The 24731-nt window shown below is 39.8% G+C and overlaps 1 protein-coding gene across 1 annotated transcript; it reads right to left on the minus strand.

The window, feature by feature from the left end:
- Positions 1-1879: 1879 nt before the first annotated feature.
- Positions 1880-22874, minus strand: akap1b (A kinase (PRKA) anchor protein 1b). Its single transcript, XM_040036452.1, has 11 exons — positions 22735-22874; positions 14280-15877; positions 13804-13925; positions 12015-12141; positions 11722-11849; positions 9405-9582; positions 8837-8987; positions 6239-6306; positions 5997-6070; positions 5828-5893; positions 1880-5217 (listed from the first exon to the last, which is right to left on the minus strand). Exons 2-11 carry the CDS (start codon positions 15850-15852, stop codon positions 5155-5157), a joined length of 2550 nt encoding a protein of 849 aa, XP_039892386.1. The 5' UTR covers positions 15853-15877; positions 22735-22874; the 3' UTR covers positions 1880-5154.
- Positions 22875-24731: the final 1857 nt, after the last annotated feature.

The following is a 24731-nucleotide window of genomic DNA, read 5'->3' on the forward strand; positions in this document are numbered from 1 at the left end:
TTTATTATGCATGCAATTTATCATAAACAACGCTTAAACTGAAACAGGCTGTTTTACAGCTGATCAAAAGTTTAGGACCACACCTCCAAAAAAACCCATAAACCCCCCAAAACAGCAATCAGAGTTCAAAACATGAACTCTGTAATGAGTAGCTCCACCGTTATTGTTGATCACATCTAAAATTAATTATGGTTGATGCAAGCGTTTCCATGAGGTGAATGGGAACATTTCTCCAGGTGGCGAAGACTGCTGCAAGAAAGGCATCTACTGTCTGGAACTGTTGTCCATTTTTGTAAACTTTCCTTGCCATCCGTCCCCAAAGGTTCTCAACTGGATTTAGATCACGGGAACACGCAGGATGGTCCAAAAGAGTGATGGTATTCTCCTGGAAGAAGTCCCTTGTCCTGCGGGCATTGTGTACTATAGCGTTGTCCTGTTGAAAAACCCAGTCGTTACCACACAGATGAGGGCCCTCAGTCATGAGGGATGTTCTCTTCATAGCTAGCGGCTGTTTGATGCCCCTGCACTTCCTGAAGCTCCACTGTTCCACTGAAGAAAAAGCAACCCAGACCATTATGGCGCCCCCTCCACTGTGTTGTGTAGAAAACATCTTTGGTGGGATTTGCTTGTAATGCCAGTAACCTTGGAAACCATCAGGACCATCAAGGTTACATTTTCCTCAACAGAGAATAAAACTTTCTTCCACCTTTCATGTCTCATGTTTGGTGCAAAGTCCAAACGGTCAGTTCTGTGGCATTCAAGGAGTCAAAGCCTTTGAAGACGTTTTATGTTTTTGAAGCCATTCGGTCTCAGATGCTGTCTGATGGCTATGGGGCTGCAGTCGGCACCCGTCAAGGCCCTAATTTGGGTTGAGGATCAGCCAGTGTCTTGACACAGCAAACTGGATCCTCCATCTCAGTGCTGGTGAAATTTTGGTGTCTTCCGCTTGACCTTTTTATTCCATAACCCTCAGGATCATTTAAGAAATTCCAAATTACTTTCTTGATGCATGCTCAATCATCCAGGTAAGTAAATCTCCAAAAAGTGGATTCTGTTCATCTGGATGTAGGTTCTTCAGTCTTCAGTGACTGAAGAACTCACTTGGATGAGTGACAAAACATTTCTCCCACTGAAAACACTACGTCCAGATGAACAGAATCAACTTTTGGAGATCCAAATTACTGTCTTACTGTGTCCCACCTCAGCAACGATGGTGCGTTGTGAGAGACCCTGCTATTGCAGTTCAGCAACCCGACCACGTTCAAAAAGGGAAAGCTTTTTTGCCTTTGCCATCACAACATCCTGACAGTGTGACTACCTGACAGAAAATGACAATGAATTCACATTTTTGCACTGATTTGGCCTTTTAAAGGCCCATGGTCCTAAACTTTTGATCAGCTGTAAAACAGCCTGTTTCAATTTAAACGTTTTCAATAAATTTCATGCTCAAGAAATGTTTTCTCACTCCCATTTATTCTTGTTACATGCTGAAGCTCTACGTGGATCCTTAAGCTCCAACCATGCAAAGTATGATAATTTTTTTTGACATTTTTCAGATGTCTTTTCAAGTCTTAAACTTTTGATTGGGACTGTATAAACTAAATTATATTGTCCCAGAATTATTTAGGTGAGCGTGGGAATCAGTCAATGGTATCAGTTCCATTCAAGTATACAACAAACTAAGTTCAACAAAGCCAAATTTTCTTAGCTGGCTTGACATAATCTTAGACCTCAGATGAAGAATATCACAACGGTGGTTATCTTTGTGATTCATGCTCAGTGTGTGTTAACCACTACACTCGGAGATGATGCCAAAGCAGTATAAACAATTTATACTACAAGAAAACAGAAAACGAGGCGCTTCCAGACGATTTGAAACCACTTTCAAGAACTTTTATTTTTTTTCCTAACAGATCTGTACAATCAAATCAAACTTAATATAATCCTAACAAAAACTGATCTGTACATGTCAATTGATTTTCGGCATAACAGTTTAACATCCAGTTAAATAATCAAATGATGACTTGACTAGCGATACAAACCCTAATAGTCAGTCCCACAGCTTGAAAACATTTGAAAGCTGGCAGGGGCAGGATGAAATGGAAGAAATCTTAGAAACGAAAAAATAATGTTCCCTTATCTTTCTGTCTTCAGTGTTATAGAAAATTACAGTCATCTTATCTACAGGAAAATGAACAAAAGCATCATAATCTGAGGCTGTAGTGAAGGATTGTTGTTAGGAGGACAAACACCAGCATGAATTGAAGAAAAACCCCCAAAACAAAACAAAAAACCCCAACATACACACATAGGAGCAGAGATCATGTAAAACGTGGATGGATGGAAAAATGCAAAAGCCAATAGGGCTGATGCTAAGCACACTGTATGCATGCCTAATTTCATATAACTCAATGTTATGGTTTGAACACAACCAACCCATTTTCTTCCACAAGGTATCTGAACGGGTTGAGTCACTAAACCACTGAATTAACCATATGAGAGAGATGCATTGAGTTTGACTATAATCAAGAATTTGACAAAAAGTATCAGGTCAACGTTCTTAGCAAAATTAAACAACAGGTAACCCCTTCCCTAATCTGTTCTTCAGTCAGAATAAAGCTGCCTTATTGCTAGAATAACAGTGATTTCATTCATGTTAAAGAAAAAAAAAAAATTAAAAAATGAAGTGCACACAGTCCATATCATTTAAACTTGGGCCATTCCAGGATTCATTCATGCCCTGCAAACTCACTATAACATTTTCATGTTAAAATGAGGTTGAGGAACTGCTAACAGACAATTTGAGTTTACCATTACAAGTTACTGTTTGATAAATAAAATCTGTAGATTCATCATGTCACCATTTAAATACAGACTGAACCAAAAACCAGCAGTTTTATGTGATTGGACTGATTCGCTGTCCAGCTCGACAAATGACAGAAGAGTGCTCTTGCATGGTTGTCTTGCTCCATTGATCAGTAAAACCACATCTTCAGTTTTTAAATGGGTTGAAATAATCTGTTCATTTTATAGTTTCTTTCCATCCGCTCTGCAATACATTTTTGTCCTGTGTTCTCTTCAGTGGTGAGCTATGACCTGTGCTCAGCATCTCTGCAAGTCTGGTTTTAGTATATGAACATTTGATCCTTATTTGTGATTCAAGCCAGCTTGCCACAATAAGCGTTGCTCCTCTTCTGAAGCCTCTTTATGAAAGATGCTCAGGCTTACATCATGTCAGCTAGCTTAAATAAATAAATTCTTATGCAGTAGGCTAATATCAGTTCCCTTTAAAGACTCCAAGCTCTTACTGTTAAAGACAACAGGTTTTGTCCCCCCCCCTAAAAAACTAGCCCAGTATTAACAGAAGCACACCATCATGATGAACCGCTAATAAATACATGGCTACTTCAGGATCAGATCAAAATCTTTCTGGAGCCCAAGTCAAGTTTCCCCCCCCCCTCCTCTCAACTCATGATACTGAACTTTATTAGTGCAGGTCAGAACATCAAGGCTATCGTGTAAGAATAAGTGGCAGTAAATAAACCCAATGTTGCCTTAAAGTTTCATTTTATATTTAATAATTAAAACTTCATCCCTTTTCTTTGTTCCAGTACAGTCTTCCATTATTTATTTATCTACATACACACACACCCCCCCACAATCTAGAATACATCTTGGCAGTTATACAAAAACCAAAAGACTGTCAGTTAATATATATTAAATGGTTAAAGCCAACCAAAATTAAAGACGTGTAGGAGTTTTTACATGTACAGGCAACTTTAAATACATAAACATGTTCTTCTGTGTTATAACACCTTCTGGATTTAAGTCAAATATATATTTATATATATTCCTCCAAACATAGCTTCTGACACATCAGGTCAGTTTCAGTCTGTCACATTAGGTACTTCATTCACAGCTGCGATCATGTAATTTGTAAATTAGAACTCAACTTGTTCGCATGAGTATATTTAGTTAACAAAGCCAGTTGTTGAGCCTGCTTATCATGGCTCAGTGAAGCTGAAGATATCCCTCAACATGTCTGACTAGAAGTACTGAAGTATGGCCTTCTGTCAAATCAACCAAGTTTTCCAAGTGTAGAAGAAATCCCTCTGTGTCACAACAGGCAGAAAGTCTCCACCGTAAATGGAAACTCATGACACTAACTGAATTTAGTCGTTAAGTCTGATTTTTAACCATTTGGTAATTAGTTTTGAAAATACAGTACATTCAGTCACAAGCTTGCATATGGTTCATTTCACCTTTTGTGTATAAAATAATCAACCTTCAGGAATGGGGGAGACTAAATAGACTGATTTTTTTATTTCATTTGTTGTTTTTTTTAAACAGCACCTCAAAAATCAATCTGTAGTTTTGTCAGCCAAACTGAACATCTCGCGTTGAGGAACTTGCATTGCCCCAAAGTAACGATCTGCTTCCTCAGATGAAAAATCTGGACCTGGACACCCCCCCACCCCACACACACACACACAAAAAAAAAAAAAAAAAAAAAAAAAAAAAAAAAAAAAAAATCCTGCCAACATGTAGAGCAATCATTCAGCCACATTTTGTATGGTAGGTCATTTATGGTCATTATTTGGTATTGCAAATCAGCTTCATGGAGAAAAACAAAGCAAAAAGCAACAAGGTAGTTCCTCTGTCCTTGCTAAAGGAGACCAGAGAGAAGTCCGAGCTCTGAGGCCGCAGGGCCGGGTAGATTAGCTCAGTGCTCCCACAGGGAACACTGTCTGACCATCTCTACACTTTGCAGTGCTGTAAGCTTTGTGTCCCCCACTTTCACTCCAGGCAACAAGCCAGGCAGCTTTGAAATGCACTAACCTACAGATGACTACATTAGACTGATGCAGGTACCTGTCCTTTCACACTCGATCCACTGTCAGTGTGCAAAAGGTTTTTTTTTTAAAAGACAAATTCCTTTCTCCTATTTTAACGCAAGAACAAAAATGGAAGGCTGTCATATTAAAGTAGCGTTATGTTCTTGTTCATCATGTCCATGATACCTGCAAACAATGCATTTCTTTTTAAAGGAGGGGAAGGAGGAGAAGGGGCAATAGCATGAGAGGAGGGAATTTTTGTTTTTTAGTTTTTTTAGGTCAAGTGAACTGTTTGATGAAGTTGAGAGACCATGCAAGTTCAAAATCCATCCACCCAAACACCCAGGCCCCTCTCTGCCAGTGTACGGTTCACAGATATAACCTGCAAAAAGAAGACCAACAGTCAGTGAATCACTACAGTTAAAACCAATTCAGGATGCCTTATGCATTTATGTGTGTATATTGTGTAATATCAGTAATCATCTCTCTCTCTCTCTCTCTCTATTCTCTTCTACGTTGTCAGTGTTCTGATGGATTATCGGATGATTTAAAGAAAGTGTGTTTGAGACCAGTCGTTTAAAGAGATCCCAGCCTTTACTCTCTGGGGTCTTTCTAGCTGGGAACAACTAAAAAAAAATCAAGTACATGAGAGAGAAAAAAAAAAAGGATACTTGTGCTTGCTGCCTGAGGTTTTGGGCATCAATTAAATAAGCATCATTGTCACCAATTAAAAAAACAAACAAAAAAAAAACCCAAATTAAAAAAAACAACTTTACACTTAATTTAACTTTAAATCAAGTTTTCATTTTAAAAAAGTGGCACCATAGCAGTGCATATTTGACTATCCCAGACTATGCTGGGGAAAGCGGGGAAGAAACAAAATGATCAGTGACTTGCGTCTTAAAGGAATAGGATTAGAATCATTAATTAAGATATTAGAGGTACAGAGGTAACATGAAAACAGTGGCAAGGATCCAAGACTTATGTCATACCTCCTCTCCAACCATGTTCCACAGGTGGACCAGCGGGAGGCCTGTGTTGTTATCATAGCTGGAGACCTTCAGCAAAAAACAAAACAAAAAAACCCCCAAAACAAACACGCAACTTAGTAATGCCCAACTTTTCTACATTGCAAAAAGTCACTGAGAATGGTGGTCTCACCTGCGCAAGCAATGGGACTCCTCTGGTCATTTCCTCCAGCTCTGATGTGGCCTCAGCTGAAAAACGATCCTCTCCTGATCACAGACAATTTAAACACATTTCAGAACAACACAGCAGGTATCCTTCCAGCAAAAGAGTATCTGCAGGTTTCATAAGGCAAAGTTTATACTTTGTTTTAACAAATTGCCACTGACATTAGGTAGGTACACCACTATCTCCCCAAAGACTTTTCCAAACTGTACCTGGTAGTGGTGCAATGTTGTCGAGTAATACTTCAGCACCTTGAAATGGTAGTGTCACAAAGTCAGACCTGGAAAATAACAATGAGCAGACTTGGACTAGTGTATATACACTTTGCAGTTTAATAAATCTATTTTTTTCGACTGCACTAAATGATAACGTGACCTTTAACACTAGCTACACTGACTGTCTAACTTATAAAATTATTCTCAATATACTTATTTTGTCAACTACAACACACAAAACAAATTCTGCTGATAATCTTCTTGAATTTGCCTAAAAAGATTTTTTTTCCCCACTAGCAGACCTTTTCTCAAACAGCTAGAGAAATCTGTAGGAACTCCTTGTATATCCAACCACAGCAAACAGTCTAACTACAGACTGACTGATTCTGAAGACAAACATTTGGTTTGGCAGATTTTTCTCATTCTGTCGCACACACGCACGTCATGTATTATTCAGTTATGCTTTGCTCAACTTTGGTCATATCAGTTGTGTTACTGAGCATTTCTGCTTCAGTAAGAAATCCATGCTTTAGCTACATTGTAACCACAACCTGCTCTGAAATTCTACACCACAACCTATTATGCAACCTGATGTGCATTTCTTAACTATACATTGGACAGCAGCATTGAGGCAATCTGCTCCATACCCCAGAAGCTTATTATGCATTTCTGGTTACTTTCAGTTTTTGATAGTTCATTTATATCGCTTTTCTACTCTGAGCACTAAAAGCACTTTACACAACTTGCCTCATTCACCCAGTCACACAAGCACTTTTTTTCTTTCTAAGCTTTTAGTGCTTTCTATCCAACATCCACACGCTTTCATATTCTGATGGATGCATCAGAGAGCAACTTGGGATTAGTATCTTGCCCAAAACTATTTGGCATGCAAACTGGACCACCAACCTTGACCAGGTGGCCTAGTAGCCACCCCCAAATATTACAAATAATAAATTAATGTCTCTATAAGCTGCTTCATGAACCACCACTTTATCATGGTGGAGGGGTTTGTGTTCTAGTGATCCCAGAAGCTATGCTGTCAGGGGCAAGTTGCCCCCTGTTACTGTTTCCCCATGGCAAATTAGTCCTGAGTGGAGGGTCAGACAAAGTGATTCAGATAACCCATATGCAACACAAATTAGGGTCCAGTGTCCCTGCACTGAAACCAGGTCTGTATCCTCTCAACGACATTCAAGGGTGCATAGGCGTTTGCCCACCCAGTCTACATGAGTTTTGTTAACCTGGAAATGGGATTTGGCTGCATCCCTCTGGGTTTCAATGGCAAAAAGCTCTCAAGGCCGGAGGATTTCATCTTCATGTTTTGCACATAATGTGGTTCTGTTGGCTTCACATCACCTCCAAGCCCTAAACCATGGCTCACAGGCGGAAAAGGGCAAAGACTGGAAAAGTGCCCCATACGGGCCAGGGATGAGTTACTTGGAATCCTCCAGGAAGTGATAGTATCTATGGGTCTTGCTGACACTTGCAAGGAGAGGGGAACAATTCCTTTAACGAGTGACCGGGCTCTCCCTTGGAGATCGAGTGAGGAACTCTTTCTTTTTTCAAAGTAGAGCTGCTGAAAGGACACTGAAATGAGCCAGTTGAGGTTGTTCAGGCATCTGACTAGCATGCCTGCTGGATACCTCCTAGGTGGGGTATTCTGGGTATGTTCTACTGGGAGGATTTCCTGGGGCAGACCCAATACTCACTGGAGAGATAAGATCTCTTAGCTGGCTTGGGAACATCTGTGTCTGACAATACAAGCTAGAAGAGGAGGTCGGGGTGAAGGAAGTCTGGGCTTCTCTACGACCAAAATCCATAAATACACATAAAACACTGGGACACAACCACAAGGTAATTAGCAAATAATGCAGCACTGAGTAATGTTGTCCATTCATGTAGATTCACTCATAGGTTTTACTACAGAAGTCTAACTCAGGCCTTAGAACCTGTTGCCAACAGAAGTAGAATACCCTCTGGTGGATAAACTCTACAACATCAACAACCATAATCTTTTGTGCACCTTTATTTATTTGCCATTATAAATGTGGATATATACATACAACTAATACCAAATGGGCTAACCTTACCTTTCAAAAAACTCCATAATTTCAGGTTAGGGCATTAGAAAGTTCAAGAACTGAGTGTGCCCCACAGCAAAAAGTTTTGATGTGGGAGAGTGGGTCATCTACTAATCAGAACATTGGCATTTTGATTCCCAGCTTCTCTAGTCTGCATGTTGGGATAACTTTCTGCAGTAACTTTACCTTGCAGGAGATTAGTTAGTTTCTCGCTGACTTTGGCATTAACACTTCTTAATTCTGAATCAAATAAGAAGGTATTACAAATACCAGAATCACACAACTAAACTGTCTGATCAGCAAATGCTTTGTTTGGGGATGGGAGGTAATCTACTGGCTGTTCCAGTCTGCATGCGTAATATCTACCAAGTTGCTCTTGAGGAGCATGAATGTTAGATAGAAAGCACTTAAGCACAGGAAAAAAAGTGCTTGTGTTAGTGAGGCATGTTTTATAAAGCAAACACTCTAAATCTTAGAATACAAGTTTTAATACGGTGAGATCTCTTATAATAACCTTATTTGCCGTAGTGAGTCAATCTTAACTCTGTCATAGCCTCCATAGTCAACGTATCTGATCTCCACTTCATTCGATTCTTTGTAGAAGGTGATGACCTGAGCTCTCCACCAGGCTCCTTCAACTGCAGGAGCTGCACAGATCACACCAACTGGATAACAGAAAAGAGACAAAAAACAAAAACAGAATAAAAGCTAAAAGTAGCTGAATGACCTTTACCAAATTAGCTTGTTGTTAAGAAGTTCTGAAAAAAAAAACAAAAAAACAAATCACTGCATGTGACAATTAGCTTATTTCAGCCATGTATCAAACTGGGTTACTTTCATGTAGAAAAAGAATAAACAAAAGCACAGGGACCTTGTTAGTTTACTAAAAATGTATTTGCAATTTAAAAAAACTAAACAAAACTTGCTTAACTAGAAAGCTGAGCTAAGTGAACTACAGCTTCACCGATGCAGTGAAGATTATTTTAAATTAAATGTCAAAGTTTCATTAAAACAACCTATAGTTGCGCATGTTTACTAAAATTTTACACATTTAGCAGTATCCACAGTACAACTAAGCTTACTTTCAGCAGGTGAGGGCAAGGCAGGGGTGCCTGGCTGTGAGTAGCAAAGGAACATCTGCTGGTCAAGGCTTCGCAAGGCATGGTACGTGGGGTGGGTGTGTTGCTGGACAAAGACGTGACCAGCTGACACGATGTTCACCACTATCACTTCAACTGTGACTCCACTTGGAAGGAGAAGCTGAGAAGACAAATATCAAACAAATGTTGGTCATGCATAAAACTACAAACAACTCTCTCAAACCTTAAAATAAATTAATGCAGTCTCACTTATATTTTATATCAGCATACCCAAATAATTCATCACTCTAAGGACTTAAAACACTTTAGCTTTACTACTTTAACGCTAAAAATGTATGATGAAGAATAAGTATGACGTTTCTAGTCCTTGTAATACATCTGAATCAAAATATTCTTATTAATGTTCATAACTGGTTTATACTTAAGTTAAAATTAACAAAATATTTCTTCAAGTCACTTGGTGTTAAATGAAAAGAACAGCATGATGCAGAGCTTCACACCGAGGTTTGCTTCCATACCGTTTCATCTACTATGCTTTCTAAATAATACCAATTCACCTGAATCCTTAATAGTGACCAATGAAGAACACACACACACACACACACACACACACACACACACACACAGGTTCCCAAACTTTTTTGCTAGGCCCCCCTTTGTTTTACAAGAAAAAAAAAAGTCCCCCCCGCGCACGCACAAACATCCTCCAACCACACACACCCATAATAAATTACAAGTAGTAATAAAATAAACTACTAACTCTTTTACACTACATCCACACCTACACGGGTATTTTTGAAAACACAGCTGTTTCGTCCACACGTGTGGACGAGGAATACAGAGTTCGTCACGCAATGTCAAAGGTATGTGCCTTTTTTCACGTCACGCTGTGCAACGCGTTATTGTTTACATGAGATGAATTGCAGAATGGCAGATAGACACAAAATACTGTTAATCTGAATATCTGCTGTTTTACACGCTTACATACACACACACACACACACACACACACACAGTTACTGTCCCTCCAGTTACAAAGGCAGAGGCGTCACGGTGCGATTATTTTACGTGTAGGTGTTTTTTCCTGTGTAATAATATTCAACATTGCTATCAATACATTTTTCAAAAAAATGCCTCTCTGTGCAAAATTGGTTCAAAAACATAAACAGCTGTGGGATACTGTTTGTCCGTGATTTGGAGAGCCCAGCGCTGCTCCCGACGAAGGGAAAACCAATTCTGCAGGGGAGACCTACCTCGGCACTTGTGCAGGTGAAACCAAAGGGAAGATTTGCTTCACCATATTTTCTAGTCTTTGGCTTAGAATGAAGTTGGTTTGGAAACATATTCAGCGATGCTTCCTCTCCTGCTTTGCGTTTCTGTGGGCGCCCCGTGCTAGCAGTGTCCAAGCGTGTTTTTCTGTGTTTGTTTTTTGCCTTTTCATACCGCGCACCCCCTGCAATGGCTCTGCGCCCTCCCTAGGGGGCGGGCCCCAGACTTTGGGAAGCTCTGTCATAGTCCATTATTACTCAAACAGACAATCACTGTGGTCGTCTTCCATAAACAGTTTTTGAAGAACTGTACAGTTACACCAACATATTTATAACAGAGGGACAGACAGGGTATAAATTAGCACTATAAGCAGGTGAGGTAATGTTAATGGAAAACCCAGGACTAAATTTGTAAACATTTTTTCTTAGGCAAAATGAAAGAACCCACAGAACTATTAAAACAAATGATGGAAAAGATGGAACATGTCCCTGCTAACTAACATTTATGAAGTGATGCATTCATACACGTCTTCATGACTCAATTTCTCAAGTCTAAAGACTGAGCTGTGTGTAAAATGGGAAAGCAGTTTCAATGTTGTACAAATGTATTCATTTTCTGTAAATGATAATGCAAAAGGAGAATATAAAATATCTCTCTTTAACTTACAATAATCATAGTAAAAATACTGGCAGCCGCCAGTGCTACCCCTCAGCTTCCTGGTAGACATGCCTACGGTATCAGTGTCAAAATCCTATGTTGCCTTGTTCGAGGTTTCACATTCACAAGAGTTTCAGAGTTTGACCTTAGGCCTTGAGGTCAGGGTCACTGAGATTCAAAATTATACAAGACTTTTAGTAGATACACCTATGGTATCAGTTTGAAGCTCCTACATCGCCTCGTTATCGCATTCACAAACTTGGGTGTCTTTTCCACATGCTTGCTCGACGGAGTGACAATATCCCATCCGCCTTACAGTGGAGGGGTTAAAAAAAAAAAAAAAAGTATCATTAACACAAGTATTTTTCCTCACCCATGAAGTCATGGGAAGAGATGGTAATGTAAGTGGAGGTGGTGGTGCAGCATATAGATTGTTGAGGTCCAGGTCTTTAAATTTCTTCCCAATCAACGACAGGGCTTTGTCAACCTGCTGCTGTGTCCCTAGAAAAAGATCAAGCAAGGTCAAATTTTACCACTAGTCCAAATGAACAAGTAAGAAACAGGAGTTTAAAATGCTTGCGCTTTTCTCCTATGGTCAAAATCACATTTGTTCACAAATCTCTAAAGAAGATGGAAAGATGTGGGGACAAACTCCTCAGTACTCACCTTCTATGTGACAAATCTGGAACTCCTGTGTATAAGGCAAGGTAGAAATGTAGATCTTTGCTCCAGAGTTCTGCTTTAGGAAACTCACATATCGACCTTGCTTTCCAATAAGCCTCCCTACAAGATGCTGGTACAACAGGACAGGTAGAACAGACAATACTGAGTAAACAGTAGGGGTGGGGGGAAAAATCGATACTGTGTAGTATCGTGATATTTTGTTTGCTAATAATGTATCGATACAGGGACAGCAGAAATCGATATTTTGTTACAAAAAAGTTGTGTGGACTGGAACATGCTCCGACTTCAGAGCATGTTGATCCTTTTTCTGAGCAAGAATCCTGACATTCCTTCACTGTCCAAATGTGTTTCACTTTTTTTATGGCAGCAATAAACATGACAGTTTACTTATTTTAATTTAAGACATGTTTTATTTTAATTAAGTTTAAAACTTTTTTATTTAATGTAAAATTATATTTTGTTTTCATTCACTTTCAAATTCTTCAGTTGCTGAAGGGGCTGCATAGTTTTCATATTGCATAGTTCAGAATAGCTATAATTGTACCAGATGGTTGCATTCAGTTAAGTTGGACTAGACTGTAATACAAACCGTTCAGTTTGTCAACAATAAAACTGACTGAAATGAGAGAAAGACTGAGTGTGAGACTTTGATATTAGATAAAATGAATATTGATAAAGTTTACCTTTATGTACAGAATCTGAATATCGCAAATTTTAAAAAAAAAATTGCAATAATATCGTATCGTGCGTTAAGTATTGTGATAATATCGTATCGTGGGATGTATGGTGATTCCCACCTCTAGTAAACAGGACAGTTCCTTTAAACCGTTTAAATGAACATTTAATCAAACCCACTAGCATGCTGCCTACCAAGTTATGACAAAATATTTTAAATACACAATATAGACAACTGCTCAGCTTTGAAAACGCATGTCACGAAGCCCAGTTTGTTTGCTAATGTTAATGTCAGAGGATATTCAAAATTCTAATGTGATTGTAACCAATAAAAAAAAAAAAAAAAGTTTTTTCCCTTTACTTACGGTCCTGAGTGGTCCAACATTCTATTCAACCCAGTTGGCTGCCAGTTGTTGGGAAGATTTGTTTCAGTTACTGGTAATTCCATATTAAGCAATTTTTTTGTACAGTAATTTTACTATACCCAGTGAAGCCATGTAAAAGTTTACCTTAATAAAATTACAGTACCTCAAAGTAGATAGGCATTGGCCAAATTTGGTGCTCGTCCAGTGACCCTGATTTTTACAGCTATTCTTTCATTACATCTTCAATACAGGAGCGAACCACCAACTCCAAGTGTCACACAGTTATGTCAAAAGCTTGCTATACTTCTACTTCAAAACAAAAGTATTTTTATTTCTTTATATTTATATTTTTTAATAAAATATTTCAAAATATTCCTGATGCTGATGAGAAGAATCGCCAATATGGACAGGCATTTACACGGTACTTGTCTTACAGGCCACTCATTCAGACAGGATTTTATTCTATATGCAATAAAAAGTCATCTACCTCACATGTGCCCAATTAACCAAACAAGCATGTCTTGCAAAATCCACTAATCAGGGTCATATTTAAGTTGCTTTCTTATGAATGCATTACAATTATGAAAAGTAAATTTGCCTAGTTGTAGAATCATGATAGCATTCCTGCATACAATACATTAACATTTTAATTGAGTAGTGTGAGGTGTACAGCGTTGAAATCATGGACAAAATATATGGTCTTGTATTTCACATGAATTGTCTTTACTCACCTTTGGTACCTCAATCTCCCAGATGATCAGCCCAGTGCTTGAGGCAGCATGGTTGCCCTTACTCTCTAGGGCACCCATAGTGCATCCGCTATCCACAGAGTCCATACTGTTTACATCAGAACCTGGCAATGGAAACAATCAATCTCAGCATGACAGCATCTGAATTTTCAGATTCCCGGCATCATGAGTTTTGATCTTGTCACTGTCCTAATTTACATGTTTGTTAACAGGCATCACATTCTTGGGCACTTTTTGACCCACTGCTCGATAACCGGGAATACACTGCAAAAAAAAAAGGCCAAATGAGCCTCTATATGTTCCTGAGTTATGAGTTTGTGTAACAAATTACTACTAATACTGCATCTGCTGATGTACACCACATTTCTTAACTCACTGTTATCATTCTTCAAATAAAAAATAAAATAAAAATTAGCTATCATGAGAAACATACAAAAGTCAGTGAGAGAGAATCTCACCTCCAGATTGATCCGTCTCTACTTCACATGTCCCATGAGCTCCATTCCTTACACCTACTGCATTTAGCCCCTTTATCTCACACGCTGCATCCAAAGAGTCTTCTTCAGTTGCAGACAAAACTAAGCCCTCTGTCAAACTCTCAGCCTGCACCTGGCCCTGTGCCGCTTCTCCTGCAGAGAGGTCTGTAAGCTGGATCACATCACTTTGGTTGTCAAACAAGCTGCTTTGAAGATCCTCACTGCTAATGCCATCCTCAGAGTGGCAGGTGCTGCAGGCCGAGTCCTCGGCCAGCGGAGCAGCCTCGTCACCTTTTAGTTTAATGTTCAACACAGGTGAGGTTTGTGCTTCTTGGGGCAGCTGTGTTGACCAGTGGCTGCTGTGAACAGCATTTTTCTGATGATTTATGTGACTGACATCAACAGATTTCCATACTGGAGATGAGGAGCAGCCATTAGGCACTGCTTGCGCTTCTTTTTCTGTTGCCTCTCTACAATCACAGCCTACCTGAGAAGGGCTTGTCGAGAGATGATGGTGTTTCTGTGTTGCTATGATTGGCTCGAGCTCTGGGTATAGTCCACCACTACTGCAGTTAGGCAGACTTTTGTCCACAACCTGGCAACTTGTGACACTAAGGACTTCCTGGGTGGCAGCTGAGATGACCTTAGTTATAAGTCGAGCAGCAAGATCCTCAAGATCATGCTCCTCTCCAGGGCTACCGTGTACCAATATGTCCTCTGGTGTTACTGCTGTTGTGTTCTGGACAATACTTAGGGATGTAGAGGCCAGGACTGGGTCAGTTGGTGTGCTGGACAGAATGTGTTGGTGAAAATCCGGCACTGGTGGAGGTGTATCCAGAGAGTCTGCTTCTGATGGGTCCACCCTCTCTACATTGGATGCATGCTCATCCCAACCAATCATTTCATCTTGTGTATTATTAGTGCTGTGGTTCTTTGCAACTTCCCCCTCCGGGTCTGGTCTCTCTGCACCAGAAAGCAGCGATGTTGTGGGAAAGGAGCTGGTGACTTTGGTAGACTGATAGGAAAACGTGGCTCTTTCTAGATCAGATACTGGATCTTTCACTAGGTTGAGCTCTGTTCCCAAGGCAAGTGACAAGCTCCTCTCTGGGTCTTTACGGTCTTTTGATGATACCTGTAAGCTGTCATCTTTATCAAGGGATGGCAGTGCTGACTGTGGAGGCCTATGGACTCCTTGTTTCATTCTCTCAGAATTACATGAAAACTTTTCAGAACTCTGTGCCAGTGACGGTGATGCTTCAGTGTGCTGGAAATGGATCTGTGAAATGTTTTCATGTTGTGTTCTCTGGTTACTGGCATTTGGAGGTCTGTGAATGGGGCTGTCTGTGTCATTTGTGGGGGATACAGTGTCTTTCTCCACCAAACCATTGCTACCATCTGCTGAAGATGTTTTAAGGTCCGTAGTGGTTGGAGTTCCCTCAGTCCTGTCATGGTTGATGAGCCGCTCTCTCTTTCGTGAGATGTACCACCACCATCCAATCAGTGCGAGTACTCCGGGCAGTGTATAGGGTACAACAGAGCGAAACCTCAGTGGCATTTCCTCAAGACACTAGCAGCTACACCTGAAAGCCACAACAGCACACAAACATTTGTATGAGGAACATTTCAAGCTAAATGCAACTTCTTACGGATGTGTGAAAACCATGCTTATTGACTACAGGCTGATTTAGAAATGAATTCTAGTCAGAAATTAAATTCTAGAATTCCTGACATTAAGAGAGTTGCTTGAACACAAGTGGTAAATTTGATGTCAACCTTGAAATGTATTTTGATTCACCAATTACATTCCTGTTTGATGTTCAACTTCTATTCATCTAAATAACCTCTTGGATGTTCCAAGAGAAGAAAAGGGTACAAGGTCTTTGTCAGGGGAGGTATAGTATGTTTATTATAGTAATTTTATTGGTACTACAGCCACACTTCATAGCTATGAATAAATGGCTATGAGGTCTAAAGAGAGATGCAAATGATGCCATGCTTGAAAACAAAAACAAAAACCCAAACCAAGCCCTTCAGAGTGACGGCATAAACTTTAGGAAGTATAGTTTTAACAAGCTCTGGATAACTGCAGCTGTTCTGTTATCCTGCACAGCTGTTACAGTTTCATCCGACAGCTTTGGATGTTTGTAAACTACGCAGTCAATCATTGCATTATGTAACTAAGCAGTGGATGTAAATGGCATTTGCAGGTGAGTTTAGCTTTCTGCTCCTTGTAGATGACATCATTATTTTCCTCCTGTGGCATAAACTGAAATCTGTGGAGTATAGTGCAAGTGCAGCCGATTAGCGTTGACTAACAATTCCAAGGAATTGAACTACTGAGAAACAGATTAGACTCACCTTCCTATTCAGAGCTCAGATGTGATAAATTGTCACATTAGAAAAGAAGACAAGTGTTGAGCTATAAAACATTAAACTCACAGGTTTACAAACTGTGACAAACTACCCGTCTCAGTTATACCCTGCCTCTGGCTCCACAGCAGCCGGGATTGCTTCAGTCCTCATGTGACAAATGGACAGAGGTCTTGTCATGTTTGCAACAATATTGCATTTTGTTCTATTTTTAATGGTGCCCTTGGTCTGTGTTGTAGATGAGAGAAAGACTGGAGCAGCCTCCTAGCAGATAATATGAATTTCAAAATCCTGTGTCATCTTGTTCTCAAATGATCACATTAACAAGATTTGGCTTTATGCTTGCATTCCATCATGGACCTGCCACTCAATCTCAATTTGTAAATAAGGTTGATCTGGTTCCTTTTCCCTGCCCATTATTACTCAAGTGAACCTCCAGTGCAAGTGGAATTCTTGCTTTTTGTGTTTGTTTGTTTGTCTTTTTAAAATGCTGTGCTAAACTGCAACTGCTAAATGTGAATGAGGAATTCTATTGTCCCATTACTGATGTTTCATTTAAATCTTTACAAAACGGCAAAGACCAGGCCCAGAGGGCATGCTTTATAAAACAATTTGGAAGAAACCATTTCTACTTGGAATACTAAAAAAAAAACAAAAAAAAACTCCCAACCCTGCCCAGGCTTGTTTTTCAAAGTACCAGATTCATTATTATGCACATTGGCTTGTTAAATATCTTCAAACTTCTGTCAGTTACTGTCCAGACACAGAAGCAGTTTTACCCTCAAGCAGCACTCCAAGAGTGGAAACGTCCACCTGGGTGTTATTTACTTTTAGGGAATAGTATTGTATTTTGTTTTAGTTTAATACATTTTTTCTTCTTCTTAGACATTTTGTGTGCAATAATATAATTTAAAAAAAAAAAAAAAAAAAACAGAATAAAATCCAGGTAACATGACTTTGATTACACAGAAATTTTGAAGGAGTAGGTAATGGATAATAGGAAGGGGTGAGAATTGCTAAGAATTTAGTTTATTCTGGTAGATTCTGATTCTCTCATCTATATCACTCATTGATTCCTTAACTGGGATCTCATCTTCTTTGCTTTGACAGTGACCACCACTGCTAAGCAGCATATCAACAACATTACATTCCTGCAAATAAATTGCACCAGTTAACAGTATAAACCTAGGCTAGGCTAATTACACCAGCACAAATCCCTGTTATGAACACACATTTATGACCCTTCTCTAACATTTAAGTATGAAAATGAAGCCGACAGCACAAAGCAAAGTTAAAAACCGGCACAAAAACACTTTAAAGCAATCATCACAGTGATTCTACTGAAGAAACATGAAAAGGTAGAAATGGAGATCACGGTTTTCCTACTCTGACAGGCAAACTTGAGTCAGCTGATTGTAGTGCAAGTAAAAAATGGAACCAATAAACGGGATCGACAGGAAAACAGACTAACAAGTCTATGGAACTGGACTACTGAGAACCAGTTCTCGATTCCCATCCCCAATAATAGATATTGATTTGTAAACTCGCCACAACTTGACTCGGATCAACTGGTTTTCCATTGGGTCTTGAAGTTTGGACCCGGAAACTGCTAATAACGTCAAACTCCACTTCTGGTCACAAAGTCAAACAAACACTGTAGCATCACAGAGTTACAAACTGTCTCAATTCTTTCATCTTTAATAAAATGATCAGTGTGGCTCCTCTAGCAGGTGTAAAAATTAAGTTTAATTTATGAAGTTTAATGGAGTCTGAAGTTAGCAGTAAGTTAGCTCGCTAGTTTCTATCTAAAGCAGGGGTGTCAAACTCAAATACACAGTGGGCCAAAATTCAAAACTGGAACAAGGTCGCGGGCTAACATTAATATTTATTGAAAAAAACAGAAAAAAAACCTTCCTCCAGATTTAAGAATGAATCTCTTCTTATGGACTCAAACAAGTTTTGCTGAAAAACTGAATATGGAACAAGCAAAGCTTAATACTAAAGCTTAATACTAAACAATATACATATTAGCTGTATAATAACAGTAGGCCAGCTCTAATAATAATTTGGTATGGCTTCGCGGGCCAAATGTCATTAGGCTGCAGGCCAAAATTGGCCCTGCGGGCCAGAGTTTGACACCTATGATCTAAAGATTATATACACCATGTTCTGACTGAGGGATTTCTGAAAAATTAAACTATTATTTCTGTCATTTATGTTGAAAAACTAAACAGTAGTGAGGTTTGTAGTGTTACTGAAGTCAACTACCTAGCATACAATGATGTGCTACGTGGTTGCTAGGTACGCAGCTATGGTTAACACAGTGAAGCTGGAGGATGACTGCTAACTTTTTTTCACTCCATAAAAGTTAACATGACCATTCCCAATGGTTAGGGACAAATGCAATCACATGGCAGGATGCAGTAAACGGGTCAAACTTTAGTCAGATGAACAACTGAGAATCCAACCACAATATGATGTTAGTCATTAATATACTGCTGCATGGGCAAAGGTTTTTAAATGTGCTGCTGATTCAAAGTGGTAATAAAAACTAGCAGAAACCCAAGCGCATTGCTGCCCCGGACAGGTCAGGAGTGCAAATTGAACATCATTTTTTCTGTTTAAATTTAAACCTGCCATGGTGGCTTGTCTATTGCTCAAATTTACAAGCCACTTCATAAATTTACCTGCATTTGCCCAGTGGTGGGTGTCAATTTCCACCCCTGAATACAATGCATTTTTGGGGTCAATCTTTAAAAAAAAAAAAAAAAAAAAAAAAAAGGCAGATGTGAAATATAAAAATGAAATCAGAGGTCAAACGTGTTGGATCAAAACTATGTGCTATTTAGAATCACTATTTACCAGTATAATTTTCTAAATGTTGCCAAATACAAACACAGAAGTAGAATTTTAAGCATAGTTTTAAAGATGAAGCATTTTATGAAAGGTTGACATAATGAAAATTTGACCTTATTTGACCTTGAAGAAGCAGTCAAAGGTCCAAAGTAACATATTTGGAAACTTCATGTTTTCGAGGTGTCCCTTTCTGCAAAGATTTCAGTCAGAACTCTCATACCTTGTTCAATGTAACTGAAAGGGATAATGCTCCGAGTGTTGATAGCTTTGTTTTGGATGCAGGGTTTTTGACTAACTCTGTCCTTTTAAAAAGAACTTAATGGCATTCACAGCTTGGCCAGAAAGCTAATGCTGATAAAGTGGCAATCCTCAGCATCACCTACCTACTTATACAAGGTGGAATAGGGGGTCCTTTATTTTATTAAATTTGTGTGCAAAAAGTGCAAATCACTCAAATCATTACCAAGACTGCCTATGGATATAGACAATGGAATGGAGCAAACGTTAGCCACCTCTGCTACCTGGATACATGCATGGAACTTGCATGCAACCCAGTAACAAGGTGGCTGGCACAGTATACAGGAACATGTGTGCAGAGTGTGGCCTGGAAGTCCCAAGATCAAAATGGAATATGCCCCTCAGGGTGGTTGAAAATGACCAAGCTAAAATCCTGTGGGATTTCTAGATACACACAGACAAACTGGCGATGGCTAACCAACCAGATATATTACTAGTGGACAAGCAGAGTAATAAAGTCATAGTAGTACATGTAGCTATACCAAATGAAAGCAAAAATCAAGAAAAAGAAATACGTAAAGCTTGAGAAATGCCAAGGGCTCAGAGGGGAGCTAGAGAATAAACGAAGGATAAAGGCAACAGTGGTCCCAGTGGCATTCAGAGCACTTACAGCAGTGACTCCCAAACTGGGCGAGCGGTTCCAGCAGGTCCCAGGAGTAACATTCAAGATCTGTCCAGAAAGGACCAGCAAAGATGCTACACATGAAGCTCCCAGACTTTATGTGTAGCTTGTATGTGTTGCTGTTAAATCCAAGGGCAACTCACTCACCATATAAAAGGTCACAACGGAAGCAACAAGCTGTCAAATGAAGAGCTGTCCTTACAAGTCAGACAAGTCTTTGTTGGTTCCTTTCCTGGCCTTACAGTCAAGACTGTCTATAAACTGTAAAATCGTCTCTTACTGTGACCTTGGCTGTTCAAACAGGAATGATAAAACTATTTTACATGTTATAACCCTTACATCATGCCAGCACAGACAGACTGGTGTAAAATTATTATGTAGCCTCAAAAGACCTTCATGCCAACACGTTCAGTGTCACTTAATTCCCACCTGTTTGCGTTTAAACTTTATTCTTCATGTCATACATTTTCCAATATCCCTTTAATCATCATCATGCGTGTTAAATGAACCTTGGGACTCACTGTCATCACTAAGAAAAATTAACAATGAACATGACAGTTTTTACATAAATGAAAACCAAAATATTTTATGTAAACAAACATGAGTTACAAAGCGAATTACAGACAGATCGGGATATTAATACAGTAGGCTGTCAAGTCTTGCATGCCCTGTGGCCAAAAGTCAAGACCATACAGGAGCCATGCTGCTACCAACAACTTTAAACTTAGGTGGCGTTGATCGTTGCTACAGACACATACGAGTCCAGTTTACATGTGACCAAAGCCCCAGTGATGTACAGAAGGTGCGCCTCAACACCCCAGCTGTCTTTCAGCAACGACTCAATAAATGCTAAAAGCGTTCAGCTAGCTATGTCTTAATACTACAACTGCGGGACATTGTGTAGTTCCCAATAATGATAGTGGTGATGCTTTCTGTCCCACAAAAAATAATAATAATAAAAACAAAACAAAAGCGTGGCGTGTGGTCATTCACTCCATCGTCAAACACCGGCTAACACAATTAGCTAGCTAGGAAGTACAAAGGCCACAATGTGAACCTTCATATATAATTCTCGAAGTTTAACGTTACATGACTATATGGTAAGGAAAAATTAATTCGTTGTGATACCAAAATACCACTTTCACTTGTGACTCAAGCGATTCATTTTGTCTTTATAAGGTTATCCCTCTCAGTTCTTTGCATTAGCCAACTAAAACCTAAACAACCTTCGAAAGAAGCGCAATAATATATGCTTAGACTCTCATAGGCAGGCAGCAATTTATAACAACTTTAGCTTACGATACGCTGACAGGTCCTTTTTAATGCCGAATTTTTCAGATTCTACAAAATATCCAACAGCGAAGTTGTGCCCCGTACTAAACTGAACAACCTGCAGCCAGTAAGATGTCAAATCCCATATAACAAATGCATATAGGGGAGTTTGGCACCGTCTGGGATGAAACCGTGTAGCAGAGATGGCTGTGACCTAATGCAAACACGAAATACAGCATGGCTGTTTAAGGAGGCCGCAGTGCAGGATACAAAGCATGAAGTTAGCTACCTAGCAACCACAGTGGCTTTGATGTTTATGAAAATTAACGCTAGCTAAACATGAAAAAATATAAGCTAATGGCACGTTCCCTCCACTGTATTATTTTTAGACTATGTTGGTAGGTGGCTACATTATTAAAGCCACTTCAGAGTTTCATATCCCCGAATTACAGACGTACTGGGCCACAACATAAAGCTGTGTGATACATAGTCGTTAACTATACCCAACTGCACCAACGAGGGGGAATCTGTAATCGATGCAGGGGTAAAGGACATTTGAAGCCAAAGACTGTCAATGCCCCGCATGGGCCTTAGACCTTCATGCTAGCCTGCTAGCCGGCCTGGCGACAATGACTGCCAACTGTGGGCCAAAATGCATTTATTATTATCCGAGAAGCGATGCTCCTACGTTGGCACGTGCACAGCTCAACAAAACGAAGCAAGTGCGGAAATTTAACTTCTACAACAGAAGCTACATGTGCTGTTCTGAATGGCAAGTTAGGAGGAGTTGCTTTGTAGGCTAGTTTTTCAATGACATGGGATCACATGGTGACACAATAAACATTTGACGACCCACAGAGAACAGTAGAAATGCCAGTGAATGTTTTTTTCCCTGAAATATACTCACATAAATGTCAATGAAACTGAATCATGCAACCATGTACGCATTAAATAGAAAACTAAAAGCTAACAGTCTCTTTCAGTGTGCCACTTCCTTCACGGACTAATTATTTTACTTACAATGTTTTTGGGTCCTCGGTACCGCAACGATGATAGCAACACTAACAACGTGAGCTTTTTGAAACGTACACTAGTGGAAAGTCACACTCTCCTCCCCACGTGTTTGACAGACCAGTACCAGTCTTAAAAAAAGAGAGAGGAAAAAAAAAACACGCAGACATAACAGCTGATCAATTCTCGCGATACTCTAAAGTTTAAGCCGCTTGGAGTCCTGCGTCAACTGAGAATGCAGTAAAGGTAAACGTTTCTTCTGTTAAGCTCATGCAGTTTCATAGGTAGATTTCACATCATCCTGGTCACTTTTACTATAAAAAATAGGGGGAAAAAAGAACATTCGAGTACAGATGGGACAAAGCACCGCGTTCATATAATTTTACTATATAAATGAATGCCATCACATTAAGGCAAAGGTCACGTTAGAAATAGCACAATATTACAACCGGAAGGATTTGCACCTTGTGTGATAAGTAAAATTAAATTGGGGCATGTCTTTGTAATACAATTTTCTGCTGGACAACCTTGAGTCATGGCATTTATTTATTTATTCATGTCACTTTACATGGTTGCAGACCAAGAACCTTACAGCTCCAACAGGACAATGTGCCCCCCCCCCCCCACACACACACACAGCAAAGCTGCTCAGAAACAGTTCTAGGATCAAGACAAGGAGCTCAAGGCATTGACCCGGCCTTAAAATGTCCCAAATCCCCTTCCAATCAAAGACAACATTACCTGGGCATTATGCATTAAAGTTAATGATCAAAAATGCAGATCTCTCTGTTATTCAAACTGAGAGAGAGAGAGAGAGAGAGAGTCGTTGTGCTCAAATCAACTGCCCTTACTCAGACACACCTGACCAGTCTCACAACACTGCTTTTCAAAGTAAGCCAAACACTGAGCACTCACAGAGTCCAAACCTCTCTGGTACCTCACTATCTGGGCAGTATTTCCTTTTAAGGCATTAGTACTTTATTGTGAATATAATCATTTGGTTTTCTTTGTTTGTTTGGTTTTTTTTTTTTTTAACATATTGTACTTTAAGTTTGTAGTGCAGTAAAAACAAGTACAAAGGCTTTTGTTATATACCCTGTTGAAACACATTTATACTTGACATAAGTCTTTTTTTTTTTTTGTGTCCCGTTTGGATCTTTAGCCATCAGAATTGTTGTCTTAAGGCCAAGAAAGATGCCAAGCGGATTTATTTTACCAAGTGGATCATCATGGCCTTGCCATATTGGTCCATTTGATTGACCTTTATTATAATTATGAATTTATTTTATTTTCAGTTGCTACAAACGGGACAGACATGACTGTGGGATAGGACAGGGAGAGAGAATGAAAGAAAGAGAGGGAGAGAAAGAAAAACAGAGGGGAGAAGAGACGGTGAGAAGGGGGGGAAGAAAAAAAAAAGAAAAACAAAAAAACACCTGGGTCACCTGTATGGAGAAAAAAAACAGAAGAGAAAGCAAACAACAAAGAGCAACATAATAAAAAAACAGCACCATCACAATAAACTAGCTAGCAGTAGATATCAGTAGATACTAAATAATAAATGATATTGTGCAGCACGCAAGATAGACAGCGCACAATGTGCTTTGAGGCAGCAGCCAAGAAAGGTGTAGTCCGCGTCTGTGAACACCCGTGTGTACACCTGTGTGCACACCTGTGTGGATCAGCATGCTTGCATTCCAAAGGTTTCTCCATGTAACGATCTGCTAGGGAGTGTGGGGAGCCACAGCCCCGTCCACCAGGGTATGAAGCAGGTATGGAGGAGATCCAGGCCCCAGATATCCAGAGGCCCCAGAGTACAAGGACCCGAGGAGGACCACCAAAGGGGGGGAACCGTGCCACCCTCCTGGGAAGAGCTGAGTAGAGCCCCAAAGGAGAGGTCACCCCACAGCTATGGAGCAGAGGCCAGAGGGGGTTGCAGTGGCGTGCCCGCGGGCTCTGCCGGCAGCCAGCTGTGCCAGAGAGGACCGAGCTTCAGGCCCAGAGGC

This window comes from Simochromis diagramma, unplaced genomic scaffold (assembly GCF_900408965.1).
Source record: "Simochromis diagramma unplaced genomic scaffold, fSimDia1.1 OVJJ01000324.1, whole genome shotgun sequence".
In the NCBI taxonomy this organism is placed as follows: Eukaryota; Metazoa; Chordata; class Actinopteri; order Cichliformes; family Cichlidae; genus Simochromis; species Simochromis diagramma.